Source organism: Lissotriton helveticus, chromosome 1_1 (genome assembly GCF_964261635.1).
Source record: "Lissotriton helveticus chromosome 1_1, aLisHel1.1, whole genome shotgun sequence".
Lineage (NCBI taxonomy): Eukaryota > Metazoa > Chordata > Amphibia > Caudata > Salamandridae > Lissotriton > Lissotriton helveticus.
In genome coordinates, this window is record NC_136057.1 from 1,681,098,424 (window position 1) to 1,681,120,941 (window position 22,518).

Here is a 22,518-nt window from a genome sequence, read left to right on the forward strand (position 1 = left end):
GGCCTGTGTTGACCACTACAATCCATGAATGAGAAGGACACTTATAAAGTAGTGTCATTAGCTAAAGTCCACGACAGAGCAGACACACATCAATGCCACAGTGACACCCCATGGACACTCAGGGAACACCACGGTTGATGTCCCAGAATGAGAAGACTGACTCTGGCGCTGCCTTACATGTTGAACGGAGGAGGCAAGCAGTGGTGGAGCAGTGACAGCCAGTACGCACTAAGAGTATTAAGACTATGGAATGGATGGAGTACTCAGGGGACTGACAGTGACGGCCATTGGCCAGTTATAGTGTGGTATTCGCAGACACCCTCAAGGAAGAAGACTGTGGAGCAGCAGCGAACACCCAAGAACCAGTCACAATATGGAATTTGCTGAGATTAGGAAGAAGCAGACTCATACAGTCACAGTAGTGTAATGTTGTAGCCTGTGAAAGTAATGTATTGTCTATAAGGAAATAGCATGGGTTTTTATCCATTGTGAGGGGGCGTTATCCACAGTAACACAGCACAACAGCTGGAGTAACCACAACTTCATCACTTCCAAGATGAAGACACCTATCAATGATAACACTTCGAAGACCAAAAACCAACAATAACAAATGCTCATACAGACAATGGAAATAAACTAGACATCCACCAACTCAACACCCACCTTGAAAGAACCCCAATAAACATGTGGCCGAAAGACATACACACCTTTTACAACTGGAGTCACTGCACTGGACAAACAGATACCAACAAAAAAACGCATCTTGACCACAAAAACAACACCCATCGGTTAATGACAACAGCAAAAGATTGAAAATACAACTCAACGCAAATGGAGAAAATCAGGAGATGAAACAGACAAAAGCACATTACACCACTATAACAGAACCTACAATAGAGCTATCAGAACTAGAAAAAGACACCATTACTTCACATGCTGAACTGAAGCAGACTGCCCTTCTAAAGAACTCTATAAAAATCTAAGAGAATTCCACCATCCAGAGTGCCTAAACACAGAAACACCATGAGCATACGACTTTTGTTACAAAATCTCCAATTAATTGATCTAAAAGATTAATAAGATTGAAAATTACCTTAAGGAAAACGCAGTAACACCACAACAGCACATGACCTATCTACCATAGAAAGAGACAACAATAACCATCCATCAATGCATACTTTCAATACCATGTCACAAAAAGATTTCCATGATATAATCATTGCAGCCAGACCATCCGGATCACCTTCAGTTCTAGCACTGCCAAACAACCTTAAAGATATTCTTTGCTTAACCTGTGCATGGGAAGTAGCCAGATGGCTACACTAAAGTCTTGGAACTAGGTTAATTTCCAACTGAGCTGAAAACCTCCTACATTAGACCTCTCCTCAAAAAGAAAAACCTCAACCCAGAAAATTGCAGAGCCCGTATCAAATGGACCATTGTTAGGAAGAGAAACTGGGAGAGTAGTGTTTATTCAACTCTCTAACTTTACAGAACATTATGGCATAATGTTAGACCACAACTCTGGGTTCAGACCAGGCAGAAGCACAGACCAAGCCTTCATATCCATCTTGGATGATCTAAAACTCACTCTGGACAAGAACATAGTATCTGTCTTGTTGCTTCTGAATTTATCATTTACATTTGATACTGTCCAAACTACTACAAAGACTCCATGATCTCAGAATCTGTGAAAAAGATCTAAAAATGTTAGCTTCTTGTCTCACAGACAAAGTGTAGTCTACCTTTCACCTTTCACATCATCTCCTTACACACAACACTGTAGCGTTCTTCACAAGTCCATCATATCCCTTCGATTATTCAACATCTACATTACCCCCTTACCAAATCTGATTAAATTATACAGACTCTCCTGTTACAACTTTATATAGATGACACCAACATTATTTTTTAAATGGATAGTCCCGATGAACTCTCCAATTCACACCTTGATGACAGCCTCCCTGCCAGAAAAACATGGATGACGAATAACCATCTAAAGCTCAATACTGCAAAGACAGAGATTATGGCCTGTGGACAATGACAAAAGTACCAGCCTACAGGCATGTGGCCTATGGAACTTGAAACCCCTCCAACAACAGCAAGAGAGTTATAAACATAGGAATAACCATGGATTCAGACGTACCCTTGATACAGCATGTTAACAATGTTACTAAGAGTGCCTTCTACAGAAAGAAAACACCACGTTGCATCGGAAGGTTTCTTCTCCATTTTTACCCAACAGAATGCATGACTACAGTCCTGTAATTATTCCACTAGTTAGCTATAACTAGACGGGTGATCTTCATGGCACTCTGAAATGTCCATAGAGTCTCTTATGGAAAATGGTTGCTATCCCTACAAATTGAATTCAATAAGCAATAAAACCCCATAAAACACTGCAGTCCAGGTTTGCACCACTTTTCAACACACCAAAACTACCATTAAGAAATCCGTAGAAGGCACTGGTTTCTCGGTTCAAGATGCTAAGCTCTGGAACTCACTACCAGCCAACATTAGAAGCACCCAGGAGCATATACGCTTCCCAAGACAGTTGAAAACATTGCTATTATCTAGATAACGGCACCACTCACGTCCCGGCACCAGTGCCCCGAAAACAATGGCACCCTTGTAAGCAATCCTCAGCTTTCAACCAACGAATTGGAAACAACTCAACCACTAAACTGCTTTCGATATGTAGGTAAGCTAAGAAAGGCTGACCTATGGTTCACCATGGCTTTATATAGTTATGTACTTGCATATATAACAGTTATGGCTCACAATAATATTAAGGCTTAATACGTAGCTTTCACCACACAAATGTAACATACCTTTTAAATTCATATAAAACATATATACTATGAGGGTTTCCCTTCACCAGCACTGTACAGTCAAAATAACAAACATTACCAAAGGAACAGCCATGGAATAAATGAGGAGATCCGTCACACATTGCTAAACAATTTGGAGGACTAAAATACAGTCCACCACTGCTTGTTCCAAATATATATTCAATGTGACAGCTCCCCTACTTCTCACAAAGACACTCAGATATGGGATGATAATAAAAATGCCCATCCCAACAAATACTCCCACTTCTCTCTTCCTCCAATCATGCCAGCTCAGGACCGCAATTATACACAAAATCACAGATTAGAAAACCCAGTGCAGTAACCGACTAAGGAGACTATATTAAAAAGAAATGCCATGAAGGGACCTGCAGAGCTGTTCAAAGCACCTAGGATACTGTAAACCATAAAACAGTGCGCCTGTCTCTCACCCATCATTATCTAACCTACTGCTACATGATGGTCATCATGCAGGCCATGGAAACACTTCCCACACAGGGTCAAAAGGAAAACAAAATCTTTTCAACCACGCACCCAACATGATCTATTGTGCTACCCATGCAGGCAAGCAGTGCAGCTCTCCACATAGGAGTAGTAATCGCTCTATAAATGTTGCAATGGAATACAATGCAATGCAATTCTGGCACCTAAATGACAGTCCAATTATAGTACTAGGTGAGATCTCAGATTGTAGTTGAGGATGCTATTCCGGGAGCGGAGAGGGCTGGAGGGGAGAGGGAATCACTTTAGGAACCTCTCTGATAGATAAGGGAAATGGTCAGAATGCTGGCTAAATAGGGATAGACTCCCAGCAGGGTCCTCCATTGAGACCTTATTGGATTCCAGTGCAATTTTTGGATGCCAAAAATGATTCTACTTATTTACCAAAAGGCAAGACCCACATAGGTGATTGCCTCAACTGAGAGCAGCCATCCCAGCTTGTCCATCAACATACCACCTTCTGGGACAGCTCCTCAGCCATGATCTTGTTCTGCAGGTTCTTGTCGTCCACTTCCTGGGACTTCTGGTCATAGTTCACAGCCAGCTCCTCGAGCGCCTGCAGCACCTCCTTCACCTCTTCCTTGGCACAATCATTCTCCGACTGCAAGCGGCTCAGCTCCATCTGCACCTTGTCATTATCCCCACGTGTGGAAATCAGCAGCTAATCAAGAAAACATCAACTATTAAAAATATCTGTTTTGTAATATTCACCCTACTACTAGTATTCAGGAACCTGTCCCGATTTCCAAATTTACATAAGGAAATTGACATAAAGAAGCTACATTAATTTATTCAGAATTAAACAGTTTGGGGAAACTGAAAAGTCAGGGCAGAAAGAGCTACACTGATCTGAAAGTGGACTGAATATCCAAAAAGCATTGGTAAATAAATTAGCATTAAACCAAACGAGCCAATAAACTCAGCCAAAGATGGCACATCCAACCAAAACTGAGGATATATTTTTCTTTTTTCTAGAACAGTGTGGTACCTGAAGGTTTGAATACCTCCACAGTACTACCTGCTTTTCTTGCTCCAACAGATTAATGCATACCTGGCATTATTTAATTTTGTAACCTCTCTATGATGCGTGCCCTGGACCTGTGTAGCTGCCTGATTCCATCTTAAAATCCTGACATTTGAACTATTCACTTAAATGACAAGATATTTACGGTGCGTAATGCTAAAGTGTCATACCAAAACTGATTGCCTATGTGTGTGCAACCCCAACCTGGAAATTTCAATCAATTCCAAGCTCTTAATTTCTCAACATTTTTCAGTGGTTTCCAAAAAATAATACTTATCCTTAGGTTTTCTAAAAAAATGAATTATCGAGAGTGTCTTCAGCTAAACATATGGACACTTTTTGGATCCAACTCAGATAGTTTTTTATAAAAGATTGGGTTTGTTTTACACTTGCATCATCTAATTACAGAGGGTAAGGAGTAGCCCTTTCGGACAATCTGCAAAACCCACCTGTCCAATGTTATGGACTGCTAGCGGGGTAGATGATGGTGAATCCGCCGCCCACTGGGCGCCTATGATGATAAATGGGTGGACCAGGAAGGTTTGAAGGCTGCGGCTGCTGGGGTGTGGTAGACTGACCTGACCACTGCCCACTCGACCCACGGGACCGGTGGGAGCTGCGTCCACGGCCACGCAGAGACTGGTAAGGTTGCGCTCCATGGTGGCAGGGAGAGTAGGTACGTGGCTGCATGCCCCTTCCGTAGCCACAAAAGGCAGATTGAGGGTGACGAGGGGCCATGGAAAGGCCCAAGGACCTGGCCATGGCGCTGCTGTCCGTAAAGTACTCCAGTATTCACAGAGAATGGAGCCATCAAAGGGAATGTCCATTAAGTTATGTCTGGACATCACCCGGAAAAGCCCGTAGTCCTCACCAGGCATGTTGTCACAGGGCCATTGTTGATGAAATCACTCTGCCCAGTGAGTCGGTAGTGTCTAGGCCATATCTAATGGTAAACTCAGCTGTGTCCCTCTCATTGGCAACAACCTGGGAAAGTATGGCTCAGGCCTCCTCCGGGATGGTTGGCAGCAACTGCGCAATTATATCCCAAAGCGCATGGGAATAGCACTCCAAAAGTCATGCATCATTTACCGACCGCAATGCGAGGCTGGTGGAAGAATTATTTTTTTGCCTAAAGTGTCCAGGGTATTGTATTCCCGATCTGGTGGGCGGTTGGAAATGTGCAAGGATTTATGCATGAAGTGGAGGCGTGGCCCGCCAAGCTCTCCAGAGCGGAGTGTTGGGAGAAAAAGTTTGGGTCCCCTGGAGTGGGGCGATGGTGGCTGGTAATTGTCTTGTTCATAGGAGCCCCTGTACTGAGCTTGGACCAAACCCAAGCAGGACGTCAGTAAGTGCCCATTGAAAGGGGGAAGTGGCTCTGATGGGGACACTCCTGGCTGAAGCACTTCTCTCAAGACAATAGTCTTGACTGCCCTTGAGGGCAGACTGAAGTCCAGGACCTCAGCTGCCCTCCGCACCACCAATGCGAATGAAGCTCCCTCCTTCTTAGCCACGGTAGGGGAAGAAAGGATGACAGTCTCTGGAGAAGTGTCCAGTCCACTGGCTTCACCCAGATCCTTACAACAGTCCATGTGTTCTTCATAAGGCTGATATTTTTCAGGGCCCAGCAACCCCTCTCATTCCTCCTGAGTCCTAACCCATAATAACAGGGCTCAGGCTCCATCCTGTATGGCATGGCTCCGGTCGGTGCCAGAACCTGTGTCGGACGATGTCCCTTAAGCTCTCTGTCGGAGTCAGGAATAAGGATGGGGATAGTGCCGCCAGTGGGCACCGGCAGCGCCTGGAGCATCAGTCTCGGGATTGGTGCTGGGGAAGGGTGAGGTGGCACGACCGGCACTGCTCCAGATCCATCTGTGGATCCTTGGGGCCCGACTGCACTGGAGTAGCCAATTTGGGATGAGACCAGTAGGGGCCCTTCCTGAACCTTTGGGGCACGAAGATGCGCTGGAGGGAACAGGCCACTCAATATGAAAAAATAAGTGTGGGGCCAAATATTTTCTTAGAGTCATGCAACTGGTGCTGCTTAGTTCCAGATTTCTTGAATATCAAGGTGGTCTAGTTTTGATTCCACCTCTTTCTACAACGACCCTACACATCCTGCCTCTTTGTCTCTTTCCCTACAAGTTCTTTTGTAGCTCTACTTTCTCCCTTTGTCAACATTTTCTATCTTTCTCTTCAACATTCCGTCTCCATTTTCTGCCTTACTCCTTCTTGCTCTGGGACAATGTAGAATGATGAAAAAAGACACAGTCTCCTAAAAATGAGAACTGGTGCTCACCGCGAACAACCACTTGCTAAAATTAAGCACTGGTTTGGTGGCTAGGCATACACTATTGTTGGGAATTGTACCATAAGGGAACAAATGACAGTGTTGAGGTTTTCAACATAAGAAATGCAAGACAATTATAGAAATAAACCGAATGTATTCCTTTCTATAACAAAGTATTCTGCATTTTACCTCCCGTAGAAAATAACTTCTGGGCAAAAGACTTTAACAACCTAGTAAAGATAGGAGCCTAGAAATGTACAGCAGTTTTTCTTCTAAAGAGATATATGACTCCTAATCAGTGGATATTTTACCACCCGTCCCTAGTTGCATACACCTTGAGATACTAAAAGGATGAGCATTCTATTGCTGGATCTATGCATGGGGGTGTATGGTGATCTTTAGGTATATCAATCAAGGTAGTTTTAGATTTCTTTTGGGTTTGCTAGAACATCACTACTACTCTTTATTCGAAGAATTCTTCCTTTAGTTTTGATACACTTTTCATGCAGATAATTCCTAAATAGTATTTTCTTACCCTATTTTTAAATCCCTCTTCATACTCTCAGTCCATGCCAATGTGAAAGGGATATATTATTCACATCTTTCCCATCCAGGTTCTTGCCTGAATGCAGCAAGTTTCTTGCTCTCATCAGGCTTTTGGTGGTATGCAGGTTATTCCTGTTTTATTCCCCTATGCTCTGTAATCGTTGATACTTTCATCTAGGCCATATACACCTTGGCACAGGTATTCTGCTTGAATGTACATTACTTCCCCTCCTGACTGCCACCTATGCATAAAACATCTTAAAAATTTAAGAGCTGATACTGCATGTTGGTGCCCCCATAAGCATGAATGGGTATGAGGGAAATGGGGCTCCTTCTATGGACTGTCAATGTAAATGTAAATGTAAATGTACAGGAATTTATATAGCGCAAATCACCAAGTGGTTTGGTCAATGTAAGCAATTGTTTATCTCCACCTTGATGTTACCATGTCCTGCTGTATCACTGTGTGCACGGTTTAATCTATATCTGATAATTAATGTTTTTGCCGTAAACTGGCAATAAAGCAGTAGCGGCTCGGAGCATCGCCCCACTGCCTGGTTCACACCCAGCAAATGTAAAATAAAACGATGATCATGCATCATTTTTATTTAACATTTGCCGTCTCTTAACCAGCGATATTGGGAGGGGCGAGGCCTAGGTATGGGATGAGAGAGGAGGAGTGCTAATGCACTCCACTCTCTAAGTGCGCATATGTGTTTAGGCCGGCCTTCTCAGGCCAACCAAAACACACATGCGCACCTAGGTTTTCTCCAGCCCAGCTGCATTGAGCAGCCGGGCTGGTGAAACCCCACAGACTCCCTTGTTTGAGTAGGGTGTCTTTCCTGCCTGCTCAGCCTAATCCCCGTGCTGTTCTGCAGTGCATGGATTGGATGGGAGTCTGGGTCCCAGGGGCTGCTGGGACCCAGGAACAAGAGGAGAGGCAGCAGGATGAGACACGAAAGCTGGAGGCAGAAGTCAGCAAAAGGTACGTTTTTAATTATTTTTTTTTCATTTCTAAGCCCCGGTCGACCCCACCAGCCCCACCACCCTTTACTTATGGGAGCCGCCACTGTAATAAAGTTGGTTATAAAAAAAGACTTTAAGACCTGAGTTTAAAAGAAAGGCGTACAAGTATTTCATAATTTACTTAGTTTGAAAATTTGAGAGACTGGCCATCCATTTTTATTTATTCTTAATGAGAGGAATGGACGCAATAATGCATTGCATTCCATATAGGTGGATGAGCCAAGGAGGGTTCAAGCCTGGGTCAGCTCAAAGGTCTTGCTCTGGTTCGGTTCTGGGGTACAATTGAAGGACAAGCCACAGACGAAAAAATGACATGTTTTCTCTTTGCTTGTGCAGTTTAGAAAAGAAAACAACCTAGAATAGACAATGCGGGGACTGCAAAAGGCTCTGCAGTGCCATACTAATGACTAATAATATACCTTACAAGTGCTAATTAATAACTAAAATTCGGCATGGTAAAGGAATTGCTGGAACAAATGTGAATAAAGTTTGCACGTTTCTCCTCTCCCATCCACTGAACCTGCAATTTTAATAACATGTGGAACAAAAACATTAAACTAGGTCAAGCAAACTGCGTCTGATAAATTTTGCATTGCAGTACTGTTAACATGAGTGTACTTTCCATACCACTTTAAATGGTTTATATTTTGTTAATCTGTTGTATTGCCTCTATTGAGGTACAGAGTTTTCCTCTGAATTAGTTTTGTGTGTTAAATCAGGGAAAGTCGGTGATACTGCTGTCAATGGAGTTCTCCTTTTTACGGGTTTTCCATGGAGAACAACAAATATCCACCTTTGAATCCATGTAGATCGCTGGAAAACTACTTACTAAATTTGAAGATAAGCTTTTGTAATGGAATCACACTCGGTTTACCAAATATGTTCCTTGAACAATTTCTTATTTAATATCAGGGTCATTTATTGGATTTTTATAAAGCGTAAGTCAAGTTCATTGAGCTTACTGAAAGAGTGTAATAATTTAGCTCCTGAAAGACCTCTCTGCTCTGAGCATTGTCCATTTCTGTCAGTCTGAAGACAGGAGTTAACTCCCAGTGCTGAACTGCAGACTGTGCGACTAGAAACCTGGACTAAAATTCCATTTTCCACACTTGACCAAATTGTGAGGTCCTGGGCAAACAACTTTGGGGCAGAATACGATGCAGCCCTTAAAGTCTTCAACCGATGGTTAGAGCCTTACGGGCCGCTTCGTAATCGGCCCCTTGTTTTACGTTAAGAAAGCTGCATTACAATGTTGGCAGTCGGAAACGATACCGGCTGGTCATTTCGGCTGGTTTCCGACAGGCTCAAGGAGCTCGTCGCCCAGTTTGAACTGGCTCGTGATCCCAAAAGGCAGGCCTTTCTGCCCTTGTGATTAAGATGCACGGTTCCCAGCATGGTTTCCATGATTGCCTGTCCGACATGGAAAAATGTCATATATATATATATATATATATATATATATATATATATATATCCACAAACAGCGTTTTCTTTTCCGTGAATCAGGAGACACGGACCAGGTTAAGTTGCGATTTCTTTATTGAGTGCAAGTTAGCCGCATGACGTTTCGGCTCCGAGGAGCCTTGTTCACATGACAGTGTTCACATCACTGAGTGGTTCTTTTAAAGTGCCAGTATCTGATGTAAATTGTGTCACATGTTAGGGCTAGGTATGGACATAGTAAAAATACTATTGCTGACGTTCTCCCAAGGTGTAATACATCACTCTTACCGCATTTTGTAAGTGGCTGATTAAACAATCAAGGTTAAATACCTCTTACTGTATAATGTTAAAATCTGAATCTTGTACATTTCATTAAAATAAACAAACAAATCTTATCGTTGCATAAACAATTCAACTATATATATAGATACAACCATGATTATATATATTTGAACAGCTGTACATATACCAAAGGTAGGTTGGAAGGAAATACTTCCTGATATAGATCTTAAAGTGCTAGTGCTAAAGTGCTACTGCAAATTCAATGTGCAAAATACGCAAATGTGCAAATAGTCTTATTGTCAGATACATAATTCTGTTCTGTCAATAGTGCAAATGAACGCATAAATGTAAACATAGTTCCATGTATTTCCTTCCCACTCCAATGTGCATTAGAACGAAAGTTTGATCCTCTCATTTGTTTATCAAAACGTACAAAATAAAATCAGCTACATTTACACATTGTTAAAATTATTATCCTTAGGTTTTTTCCAGTTTCAAAAAATGGAAGATCTCCAATTGTCCATATCTTTAGTGCTTTAAGTGAATAAAAAAAAAGTTCCTGAATTCATTTTAAGTATTCTGGTTATCCACTAATGGGGTATAAGGGCCCTCTTAGTTGGAACAGATACAACGTGCCCATGTGATAAATTCAAAAAATCTATTCAGTTCGCAACAGTAACTATACAAATGAGACCTATGTCAATAGTTGGTTAATTCTTACTTTTCAAATAATTAACATGATATATCCCCGCCGGGTATAGTATCAAGTAAAAAAACATACTGATATATATGAGGTAACCAGGTGCATGCTGTCTAATCAGTTCATGGTAAGCATGTGTACATATCCTCTGTTATGTTCAATCCTGTCGGTGCCTTAGTGTTGAGTAACAGGATATACCTGGTCTCAAGTTTTCTTAGCTTGGCCTCTGTCACCACCACGTCTGTTTGGATTGATCGTATCAATAACGAAATACTTGAGTGAGCTATTGTTGCTCTGGTGGTGATCACGGAAATGCCTCGCAACAGGGTAGGTATTATCCCCATTGGCGATAGCCCTCAAATGTTGAAGTATACGTTGGTGCACTGGAAGTTTCGTGCTCCTAACATATTTCAATAGGCATGGCCACTGCAACACATAAATAGCGAATTTGGTTTTGCAGGTCAACACCTCTGATATCTGATGTTCTGTCTCACTGAAACCATCCTTGTAAGTTTTGGTGTTGGCTCCATGGCCACACGCTTTGCATGTCTTGCATTTATAGAAACCCCTGTTGGTTTGCCACCAGGTACTCTTCTTGACTGGTTCTGGATTGGTGTCCACTATTTGATCTCTTAGGGAGGGTGCCCTACTGTATGTTAGGGAAACTTTCTTGGGTAATCCCTCACCAATAATGGGATCACTTGTAATTAGGGGCCAGTGTTTATTGACAATCTTATAGATATCACGAGATTGTCTGCTGAAATCAGTAATGATTCTAAATTGTACTCCTTCCTCTACCTCATCTTTCCCCCCCACCAGTTTTCCTGTGGTTTCCCTCCAGGAGTTCCTCCCTAGTGATGGCATTAGATTTAGTAATGGCCTTCTCAATGATTGAGACTGAATAGCCTCTTTCAAGGAATCGCTTTTTGCTTTCTAGTTGGGCTTTTTTCAACTCAACAGAATTGCTACATCCACGTTTCATCCTAAGCATCTCCCCGTAGGGGATGCTTGATATGAGGTGCCTGGGGTGTGCACTAGCCGCATGAAGACTACTGTTTCCAGCAGTTGTTTTGCGGAAAATTCTAGTTTCCAACTGGTTATTCTCAATGTATACTTCTGTATCCAAGAAATTAACTGTGTCCTGACTAAGTGTGGCAGTAAATTTAAGATTCAATTCATTGTGGTTGATGTTATCAATGAATGTTAATGCTGTCTCTCTACTGCCTCTCCAAATGACAAATAGATCGTCAATAAAACGATGCCAGGCAATAATGTTATTCTCAAATTCCTGTTTGTATGAGGTTCTGAGAACCAGCTCCTCCCAAGCTCCCATGTGCAAACATGCGAAGCTTGGGGAGAAGCTGGCTCCATTTGCCACTCCCTGGAGTTGACGGTATACCTGATTGTTATACATGAAGATGTTACTTCTCAAACAAAATTCCAACATGTCCAATAACATAATGTTATGGGTATCGAAAGTATTTGCACGTTTAGACAAATAATGTTTCACCGCTGTCACACCCTGTTCATGTGTTATACTGGTGTATAGCGAGGTCACATCCAACGCTATCAACCAGTCCCCCTGAATCCAATCGGTATCTCTTATTTTGACCAAAAAATCACTAGTATCACGTATATAAGAGTCCAATTGCTGAACATAACCCTGTAAAAAATAGTCAATGTAAATTGAGGTACGTTCAAGTAGACTGCCTCTGGCCGATATTATCGGTCTGCCCGGGGGATTTTGAGGGTCTTTGTGTATCTTAGGGATAAAGTACATAATGGGCAGGATAGGATTGTCCACTTTAAGATATTTGTATTCAGCTTCACTGATCAGTTTGTTGGATCTCCAGCGAGCCAATTTCTGGTGATATTCCATTTTAATCAATGCCACAGTTTTGTACTTTAATGTGCTCATAGCAATCTCTGTTATTTATTTGTGAATATGCTTCTCTGTCATAGTTTGCTTTCGTCATCAAAACTATGTTTCCACCTTTCTCACTTCCTCTGACAATGATATTCTTCTCCTTTGTTAGGCGGGTCGTGAGTGCTTTATATCCCTGCGACAGTCTATCAAATTTCCATTTAGATTTGGACATATTGGATTTTAATTCCTTTAAGTCACCCACCACATTTTCTTGAAAAATATCTATCGAGTCTCTGGGGAGAATCGGGGTAAAAGTTGAAGGGGGTCTGAATGAAGTGGTTGTTGTAATGCGTGCTCCCATAGGGAAATGTAGGAATGCAACCAAACAGTGGTTGGTTGCATCCTAATTAGGCAGTCAGGACCACCGACCAGAGGTCGGTTGGTCCCAGGACTGAAACGGTGTCGGGCGGACTGAAGTCCAACCAACATTGTAATTAGCCCCTTTGTGTCACTGTCCATTATTATCTTTAACTGTAAACTTTGTAAATAACTGCAAGTAAATGAGTGTAAATTAGCGCAATGGTTAGCCGAACCTAAAAATGTCATATATATATATATATATATATATATATATATATATATATATATATATATATATATATATATATATAAGTGCAATGTAGCAGGAAAGACACAAACATTCAAAATAATGAACATATTTTTTAAACATTTTAATTAAAGTGGCCATATTTTTATCTGTAATCCATTGTGTGAGTTAAATGAATAGCCTTGAAAGGGCTCGGATAATACTTTGGCTCTTAGAGCCTAGCTGGACCCTAGACTTGGTTCCAGTGCCACTCTTTGGATAAATCTGGTGGCTTGCGCACCTTTAGCACTCTCTTGAGATGACACTAATGTTATGAATGAAGGAAGATTAAGTTTATATTGTGCATTTAGACCTCAATAAAAGGGATCCTAGTGCTATATTGCTGCAGATCCATTCCAGGAAAGAGTCACTGAACAAAAAAATGCTGTGTTTTATAGACTAAGATTGGAAAAAAACATTTTTATATGTTTTTTTAAATGTTTTTAATCTTTTAGTTGTTCAGGCATATTGTGCCATATCTTTGGAATGATCACTGATATCGTAAGACTTTTGATTCTTGATATTGTAAATCTAGGTACACTCAAATAATGTTTAAGAGATGATCTGAGTGTTCTGGAATGGGGATTTGGAAGACATTAGTTACATAATTGACATTCAACTTGCAAACCATCTTAGAACTGCACTTTTAGATTGCGTGAAAAGGCTTCTGCAGAAAGGCTTTCACTTAGAAATGGAATGCAGGAAAATGTGCCTACCTTGTAATGTGAAAGAAATATTTCTGATGTATAAGTAATACACGCAATAGGTTATTAATAATTAAATAACGTAGGGAAAATGTACTTAGGTGTTTAGAATATATAACATATGTGTGAATTTTTTTTTTGTACCAAGCTATTATTCTTAAACGCGCACATTTTGTTTGTGCCTCAAGAACCTTTCTGTTCAACTCTTGCTCATAGCTTAATAAACGTTTCTTTACGACATTGCCTAGAACCAGCATCTTGCTTAGGAATTTGCTGACTCCTAATGTATGTTTCATTCAGCATTCTCACACTATCTTAGATCATATACCTAAATACAATGTGACTTGCTAGTTCTATTTCTGTCTGTCACTCTAACAAGATGGCATGAGGGATAGTGTCAAAAGTGGCTGACAGTTAAAGTAGTACTGAGGCTGCTGTCCCACCTGCATCCATGATCTACTGCATGCTATTGGACAAGGGAAATTTCTGTGCTTTCTAAAGCTTGACTGAACTGGATGAAGTGGTTACTTTTCCTCCAGATTGAGCTTCAATGTGAATTTACTACTGCCTCAGTAATTGTGCCCATAAGTGAGAGCAGTGAGATGGGACGATGCTTAGCTAATATCTGGGGATTAAGAAATGCTTCTTTCAGGAGTGGAGTGATCTGTGCTTCTTTTCAGGCTGGAAGACCAATGCCCTCTTATAAGGATGAATTACAAAAGTCAGCAATAACCAGTAAGATTGTGTTAGTAATTTTTTTTAATGTATAACCAGGCAAGAGTTGGCATGGGAGGAAGAACTTATTTTTTACCATATCCCTCTTAATTGTTCCATGGTGGAATTTCCAAAAGGAATACTGTTAATGACTGAAAATTGTGATCTTGTTGGATCTGTACTGATGTTGTGATCGGTCATACATCTAGGCACAGACTGAGAATGGTGATTTGGGCAAGTTATTGAGTCTCTCTTTTCTAAATTAGTCTGTATTTTTATTATTTTATATATCAAAACGTCAGCTATGTTATTACATAATTCTTGAGGGGGGTTATAGTTTTGGCATCCTCTGGGCTAGCAAGGATTTTATAGATTTTAAAACCCTACCTGATCGGAATTCATTTTGCTCTACAATACAATAATGATAATAGGTGGCCTTGAACATTTTAATTAGTTTTCTTTGTAGTGCCATAACATGGTTATTAACTTCATTTAGATTTTAATTGTACCACGGTCATTGGGGCTTAAGCCTCTTAATCATGATGTTTTTAATCGGGATAACTTGATCTAAGTATTTAGTCAACCAGTCATTCATAATGTGGGTCCCACTTTTGCATGCTTAATGTTTTTCATGCTTTAATCTTTAGCAGTGGTTTCTTAGTTCTCGAATTGTAATAGAAAATGGGAAACATAATGAAAATAAGACCATTTTATGGGCTGTCCATACTAAATGATCGGTATTTACAGTGACTCATGTTATACATGAAGGTTTGTATGGACAACATTAACTACTCATGCCATGCTTAAGCCCCTACACCACAAACGATACACAAGCAGATAAGGCGGGTGCCAGTTAGCGCAGGGGATCTTGAATGTAGCATTTCTGGTTCCAGAGCAGGTTAAGCCTCCCCCACCAGATCCCACATGGCCCCAGGCCTTTGATGCTCTCCTACCTCCTCCTGGTCCAGCATCTGCTGCTTCAGCTTCTCCACCAGCTGGCTCTGCTGATTGATCTCGTCATCCTGGGCACACAGGAGAGAAATGAGAGGGTTTGATAGTGAAGGAGTTAGGTGAGGTCATCTCCAAGCACTTAGGGTTTTACTTTGATAGAAAGCAAACCTGGTCAACTAAGCTTCCTTTACTTTTTGGCTTGAAAGACAGGTGCATAGTTCCTGCATTAGTCATACAGATCAGTAACTCAAATCTGATAACTATATTGCTCCGTCTGTCTGGGCAAATCTAAAAATCTTTTTCTTCTATTAATCCTTCTGCATACAGACCAGGCATTCACTTTTTTAATCTCCTTTACTCTCTTGATTTATCACAAAAGGAATGACGTGCAGTGGGAGTCTGATTTTGGCACCACACAAACAAGGTCATTTAATTGTTAGGAACAATTTCTGTGCATATAAAAATCAATCTCAGGTTACACTGAGGTGAAAATAAATACAAAGACATTTTTATTTTTCAAACATGTTGTTTTTGCTTAATGTTAGTGTTAAAGATGTAAAAGCATTACATACCTTTTTCACTGTCGGGAGATACACATAGATTGCCTGTCAAACAAAGCCTCTTTCTCACAACTGAAGGTTTGTCCAGGACACTGCCCCTGCAGTGTTAGCATGGAGAGAGCTTCCTGCTCACCTTAGAAATAACCTGTATACTGGCACAGCATGCATTCCAACAACATCATTCCAACGGAATGTTCTCATGCAAGTGATTGCCTGAAATCATCTGCATGATAGGCCAATATGTGATTTCAAGAACACTGGCCATGTACTTCCTTCAAGAATAGCTGCAATGTCAATATTTAGGAAATTCTAAGCAAGCAGCCTATTGATTTGGGAGTTTCTCCCTTGCCTCAACTTTTAGTGAAGAAACAGGCCCTGTTCCTTGTTTCGCACCAGTTTTAAGAGAATTACTTTTTCTACATGGGACATTCCTCCCATTGCTTCTTTTGGTAACTTCTCTTCCAATGGTGTTCAAGGTGTTAAAGCAATGATCCTCTTCCCTGCCTTCTGAGCATTGCTGCAAGACATACCCAGGGATGGGAGCATGCTGAGTCCAAAGTCCTGATCAATCTGAAAAAGTTTTTGGCAACCAGTGAAACATGTCAACATTTTTTGAACAAACTCCAGATTATTGGTTTTGTACTTTTGAGCCAGCACACTTTAAATCAATGTATTTTTCTAGCTGTCGATTTGTTTTTAGAGCTCAGAGTACGTACTGGACTCTTAGTTGCAACTCACTTTACTTTGGGGCGAGCAAAGATAGGGAATGAGTATAAGGCAGCAACACCGCCGATCACAGTGAGGCACGTACAGTACTAACTGCAAGTTGCAGGGATAACATGAACTACATAAGTAGAACAATATTCCTCGTTTATTTTTAATTTCTGTTTTCCTTGACCTGTAGTTTGTCATCCTGTAAGTATTACCAATGATGAGAAACCCTGGAGACAGCAAGACCGAGGCTCAGTCGTCCCTTTTTTGAGCAAGCTCTCGTCTTGGTTCCATTGATAACCTATTTTTTAACACCCTGTCAATGAAGTAGTAGAACCCCCATTGGGAAATGATGCCCCTTGACACCTCAGTAAAGTATTTCTGATTATCGACCCCACTAGCAGGTCATGACCCAGTAACTCGACCACTCCAGAAGGTGCCTGTACCCCAGACACCCACTAGGTGATAATGGCCAAGTATCTTGTCACCTCAGCAGCAAGGCTCTTCATCCCACTTGCTTGGTCACTATACAACAAATTGTGTAAATAGACACTGTGGGACCGATGTCTGACCTTGCCAGATAACGAGTGTCTCAGCTCCAGACAATGACCTGGTTAGTAAGCACCCAAAACAGCATCTCTGCACGCTCAGAATCAGATGGAAAGCAGACTTTATCAGTAAAAAAACTGCAATACCAACTTCACATCCAGACAGCAAAGTGGGATCCTTTGACCTGTTCTTCCAAGAGCAGAGAGAACCTTTCTACCCTGTAACTGTTCTGAAAGACGCTTACCTTGTCATCCAGCTGTTTGTACATCTTACGTATCTCCTCTTCATACTTCTGCCTCTCTTCCTCTGAGATCCGGATAACGATGGAGGAGTTGTTGTCATTAACTGGCGTCTCATCGCATGTGTCCGGGACCAGCTTCTCGTCATCCATGAGCTGTTCAGTCTCAGGCACATTCTCTCCTTCACAAAGAGACCAAGAAGGAAATGTGTGAGGAACATGTTTCTGGCACCAACCATAACAACAGAGCAACTTTACAGACCTGGCAAAATAACATAGGAGAGCATAACCAGTTCTGTCTTCTGGAGGTTTGCACAGTGTACTTGAGGAGAAAGCACTGGTCTATAATAGCTTGCAATTGAGCTAGAACAATGAGTCTCTGAAAGGACTCCATGACCTTCCTGCAGTCCGCCCGACGGGTCAAACCTATGTTTATCCTTATGTTAGTTTCCTCAAGTGGCAATGTAACAAAATCTGGGCAGCGAGGACCAGTGTCTTCCAAGAGCCAATATCATAGATTCAACTAGCCAGTACCATGAACAAAAATCTATACTTATTCAGCCCGTGATACAATTAGGGGGTCTTCAAAATGGTTCTTTGTAGTATTTAGCTGCCAGTCAAATTGCCACCTGAATCATTGAACGGAGATGGCTTTGCTAGCCATACAGTGTGATAACTTGGTAATGGCTTATAATCAACTTGTTCCCACCTCAAACATCTTGGCTTGACCGCACTCTTGGCCTCCATGGATGTAGAAACATGTTGAACTGCCTTGTCCCTGCAACTTTAGTGCGAGCAATCTTCCTTGAGTACTTTTGTTAATTTTTATCTGAGCGCAGTGGGTGGAGACAGGCAATTTTATAACATGTACTGTTCCTGTGTGCTGTGGTATTGCTAGGTCTCAGCCTTATGCTCCTAGTCTTAAACAAGTAAATGAGACCTTTCTATAAGACCCTCAGGAGCACTGGCCTGTCCATTCATTTCCATAAAACTATCATAGCCGTTGAATCCTGTCTTTATTACCTCTTTTTAAATCCTATGACCATCACAGATTTCTGTCAATGCCCTCGTCTCCCTAGACTCTGCCATAAATGTAACAGAATATTCCGCTACAGCTGTAGGTACGGTTATAACCAGGTCGCAAGGTAACTCTCAAGCACAAAGGGGATGGATGGAACGCTTGCAAAATTGTTAGCTACTGGAAATCACTTGGGCTGCTCTTTAGTCCATTATTTCATGGAGCTGATATGGCGGGTCAGGCTGGACAGATCCTACCGGGGCAGGACGAAGTCCAATTTGCACATCACTAATCGATAGCTAGGCAAAAAACGATGAGCTGCAATAGAGCCCTGAATGACTGCCACTGTCCAAGACTTTTGCAAGCATTCCACCCATCACCTTTTAGTTTCTGAGGTAAATCTTACCAGCATTCCATAAAGAAGAGACTTTCATCAGATTAGACATGAGGAACAATCTCAATCTAAACATCTCGCTGAGGAGGACATTAAAATTACACTGTGCTTGACCTACCGACCAATAAGAGATATCTCAATGTTAAAAGGCCTACTGATGTTGATATCAAATCAACGAACACAACCAACTCAGTGAGTGTACGTGCCTCTGAATAATTTCGGAAATATTCCTGGTTCTCTCTCACAGACGCACACAAATTTCTGATCATTCTGCATTGGGAAACGCTAGCCCACTCCTTCGTCTGAAACCACCTCCTTATTCACTTTGGGCCACCCCCGTGACTGGCCTTGAAAAACATCAGAGGGAAAATAATGATCTACACTTAGAGCAGCAGGAGCTTCAGGGTCCCAGGGAAGCTTTTGATTAAGCCTGCTCTTTTCGAAATCCTTGAACACTGTACATGAGGGGAAAGACTAATGAGTTTTGTCAGCAGTTCAACCTGTGTTTCCCACTATCTCCTTCTGCCCCATGGCAAGTACTGTCTCTGCCACTAATCTTCTTGTTCAAGCCCCCTGTGCCTGCCAGACATCTTGGGGGAAAACACAGGGGGTGTGAGCTAATTACAATAGCTGTTCTTGCACGCCTCGTGCGTCAGGACCATTAACTGGTCATTTCTATACCACTCAAGTTTTTTGCAGCAGCATGGTGGGTGAGATTTCAGAATGTCATTTCATTGGAAACAGCCTTTACAACGAGGCCGATATCATGCAATGCCATTACCACGCATCCATTACAATGCGGGCGTCTTTACCATGCACATTTTACCATGAATATGCCTTTTCCACGCATGCCTTTACAACGAAAATGTAAATATTTTGCAGGTAAGTGTATTATATATAAAGTCGCGCTTTTTGAAGCTCCTCTCTGATAGAATCGCTCAGGCACTTCATCTTGCTCTTAGCTGTACAGCCAAAGAGACCTCTCTTCTGTATTCCCCAGGCAGTGTGAGCCACAGCCCAGGTTAGGGGAGAGGTAACTGGTTTCCATGGATACCACTAATCTCTGCCCGGGCCGGGCTTGTTTACTTTGTATCTGTTTTACCCTCTTATGAGGTTCCATCTGGCTCAGGTGCTGCTCTGATGTGAGGTGAAGGAGCTGCTCATGTTCGCGCCTTCCCCAATGATCGTGTGAAGCTGCAACCCTTTAAGAGGACAGCTTTAAAAAACAAGTACATGGGCATTATTTTTAAACCCTTTCTGTTCATTTGTGAAAATATTTCACCCCATGATAAAGCAGTACATTGCAATTAGTTCTAGAATACATCAGAAATCCTTGATAGATCAAACAGACAGATCTTATTTTCAAAGTATGACTCTGATGAACAATGTAAAGAGGTAATTGGAATAACACTCCTAGCCGGGCTAACATCCTGTACCCAGGTCATTGCCTCTAGCCCATTTCTTCATCCTTATTGATCCCTTAGGGAAATATGGTAGGTAAGTCCATAATATGTCTGGACTCCAGCTGTCTTCAAATTGTCTCATCTTGCTCCATTCTCTAATATGTCTCTCTACTCTGTCAATCACAAAGAAATGTAATTTGGATACACCACTCTGATGTTTATCAGCAAAATGCCTCGCCACTGGATAGGAAAAATCAAGGTTCCTGATTACTCGTTGGTCCTACAAAACCTGCTTCCTTAATGGAAAAATAGTTCTTCCCACATACGTCAATAAAATGGAAGTGCCAGGACATATATACAGAAGTCCAAGGCACAGTTCGAAAATTGGCCAATCTGTATTTTATGCCCATTAGAAGTATGATAAACATAGGTGTGGGAGATATGTCTGCAGGCTTTGTGATTTCCTCATTTGTGGAAGCCTTTGCAGGTCGTAACGAGGTTCCCTGATTGTGATTATCACCATGTGTGAGCTCAATCAATCAATTAATCAATCAGGTGTATTGTAAGCGTGCTATTCACCCATGAGGGTCCCAAGGCACTGGGGGGTGGGGGGGGGGGGGGGGAGGGGGAATGGGGGGCGTTAAGCAGTTCCGTTCAGTCGAAGAGCCTGGTCTTGAGCGTCTTCTGAAGATGTTCAGGGAGGGGGTGCGTCTGATGTTGATCGGACGCTGGTTCCTGGCCGCAATGTAGGAGAAGGCTCTTCCACCTGTTCTGGCTCTGTAGATGCGTGGGATTTCGGCAAGGTCGGCCGATCAGAGGTTTCTCCTCGGGCATGTGGAAGGAGATTCTCTCATTGAGGTATTGGGGTCCAGTGTTGTGGAGGCATTTGTAGGTGGGGGTGAGTATCTTGAAAGTAACTCTCTTCTCGACAGGGAGCCAGTGGAGGTTGCGCAGTTGCTGGGTGATGTGTTCATGTCGTGGAATGCCGAGGACGAGTCTGGCAGCGGTGTTCTGGATGGTCTGGAGTTTGCAGAGCAGGCATTTGTTGATTCCAGCGTAGAGGGCGTTTCCGTAGTCCAGTCTGCTGGTTTTGAGTGTGTGGGTGACGGTCTTCCTTGATTCGGGGGTGGGATCCCCTTGCAGGTCTTTCGGAGGATGCGAGGGTGTTGACGCAGCTGGAGGCGACGGCGTTGACCTGTCGGGTCATGGAGAGGGAGGAGTCGAGTACGATGGCGAGGTTACGGGCATGGTCCGTGGGTGTGGGAGGGCTGCCAAGGGTGGGGGGCCACCAGGGGTTGTCCCATGCAGAGGGTGAGGGCCCGAGGATGAGAACTTCTGACTTCTCCAAGTTGAGCTTCAGGCAGCTGCTGCTCATCCAGGATGCAACATCCTTCATTCCTTCCTGGAAGTTGAGTTTGGTGGTGACGGGGTCCTTGGTGAGGGAGAGTATTAGCTAGGTGTCGTCGGCGTAGGATGCTATGCTGAGTCCGTGCTGTCTGACGATGGCAGCCATGTAGATGTTGAAGAGCGTGGGGCTGAGCGACAATCCTTGGGGTACTCCGCCGTTGATTTCTGTGGGTTCGTTGAGGAAGGGTGGCAGTCTGATCCTTTGGGTTCTGCCGGTGAGGAAGGATCGGATCCAGTCAAGGGAAGTGTCCTGTATGACAGCGTCATGGAGTCTGGTGGTGAGTGTGTGGTGGGAGACTGTGTCGAACGCTGCTGAGAGGCCGAGAAGGAGCAGGGCCGCGGTGTGCCCTTGGTCGAGGAGGGTGCGGATGTCATCTGTGGTGGCGCGTAGAGCGTTCTCGGTGCTGTGGTTGCTGCGAAAATCAGATCGGGAGGGTCGAGGATGGAGTTTGCTTCGATTAATTTTGTAAGCTGGGTATTGACAATCTTTTTGATGACTTTGGCTACGAAGGGGAGGAGGGAGATGCTGCGGTAGTTCTTGAGGTGGTCTGTGGGGTCTGCTGAGGGCTTCTTGAGCAGGGGTCTGGCTACTGAACGTTTCCAGTCATTGGGAAAGGTGCCAGTCGTGTAGGTGGTGTTGATGGTGTATCGTAGTTCTGGAGCGATAGCAGTGGCGGCTCTGTGGTAGATGTGTGGCG

At 42.6% G+C, this 22,518-nt stretch overlaps 1 protein-coding gene across 1 annotated transcript in view; it reads right to left on the reverse strand.

Moving 5' to 3' along the window:
- Nucleotides 1-22,518, reverse strand: part of KIF5A (kinesin family member 5A) — a 662,879-nt gene that overhangs the window by 192,977 nt on the left and 447,384 nt on the right. Inside the window, exons 12-14 of the mRNA XM_078688970.1 lie at nucleotides 17,605-17,780; nucleotides 15,543-15,611; nucleotides 3,805-4,011 (exon numbers count right to left, since the gene is read on the reverse strand). Coding sequence (XP_078545096.1) covers nucleotides 3,805-4,011; nucleotides 15,543-15,611; nucleotides 17,605-17,780 — 452 coding nt within the window. The remainder of the gene's footprint in view (nucleotides 1-3,804; nucleotides 4,012-15,542; nucleotides 15,612-17,604; nucleotides 17,781-22,518) is intronic.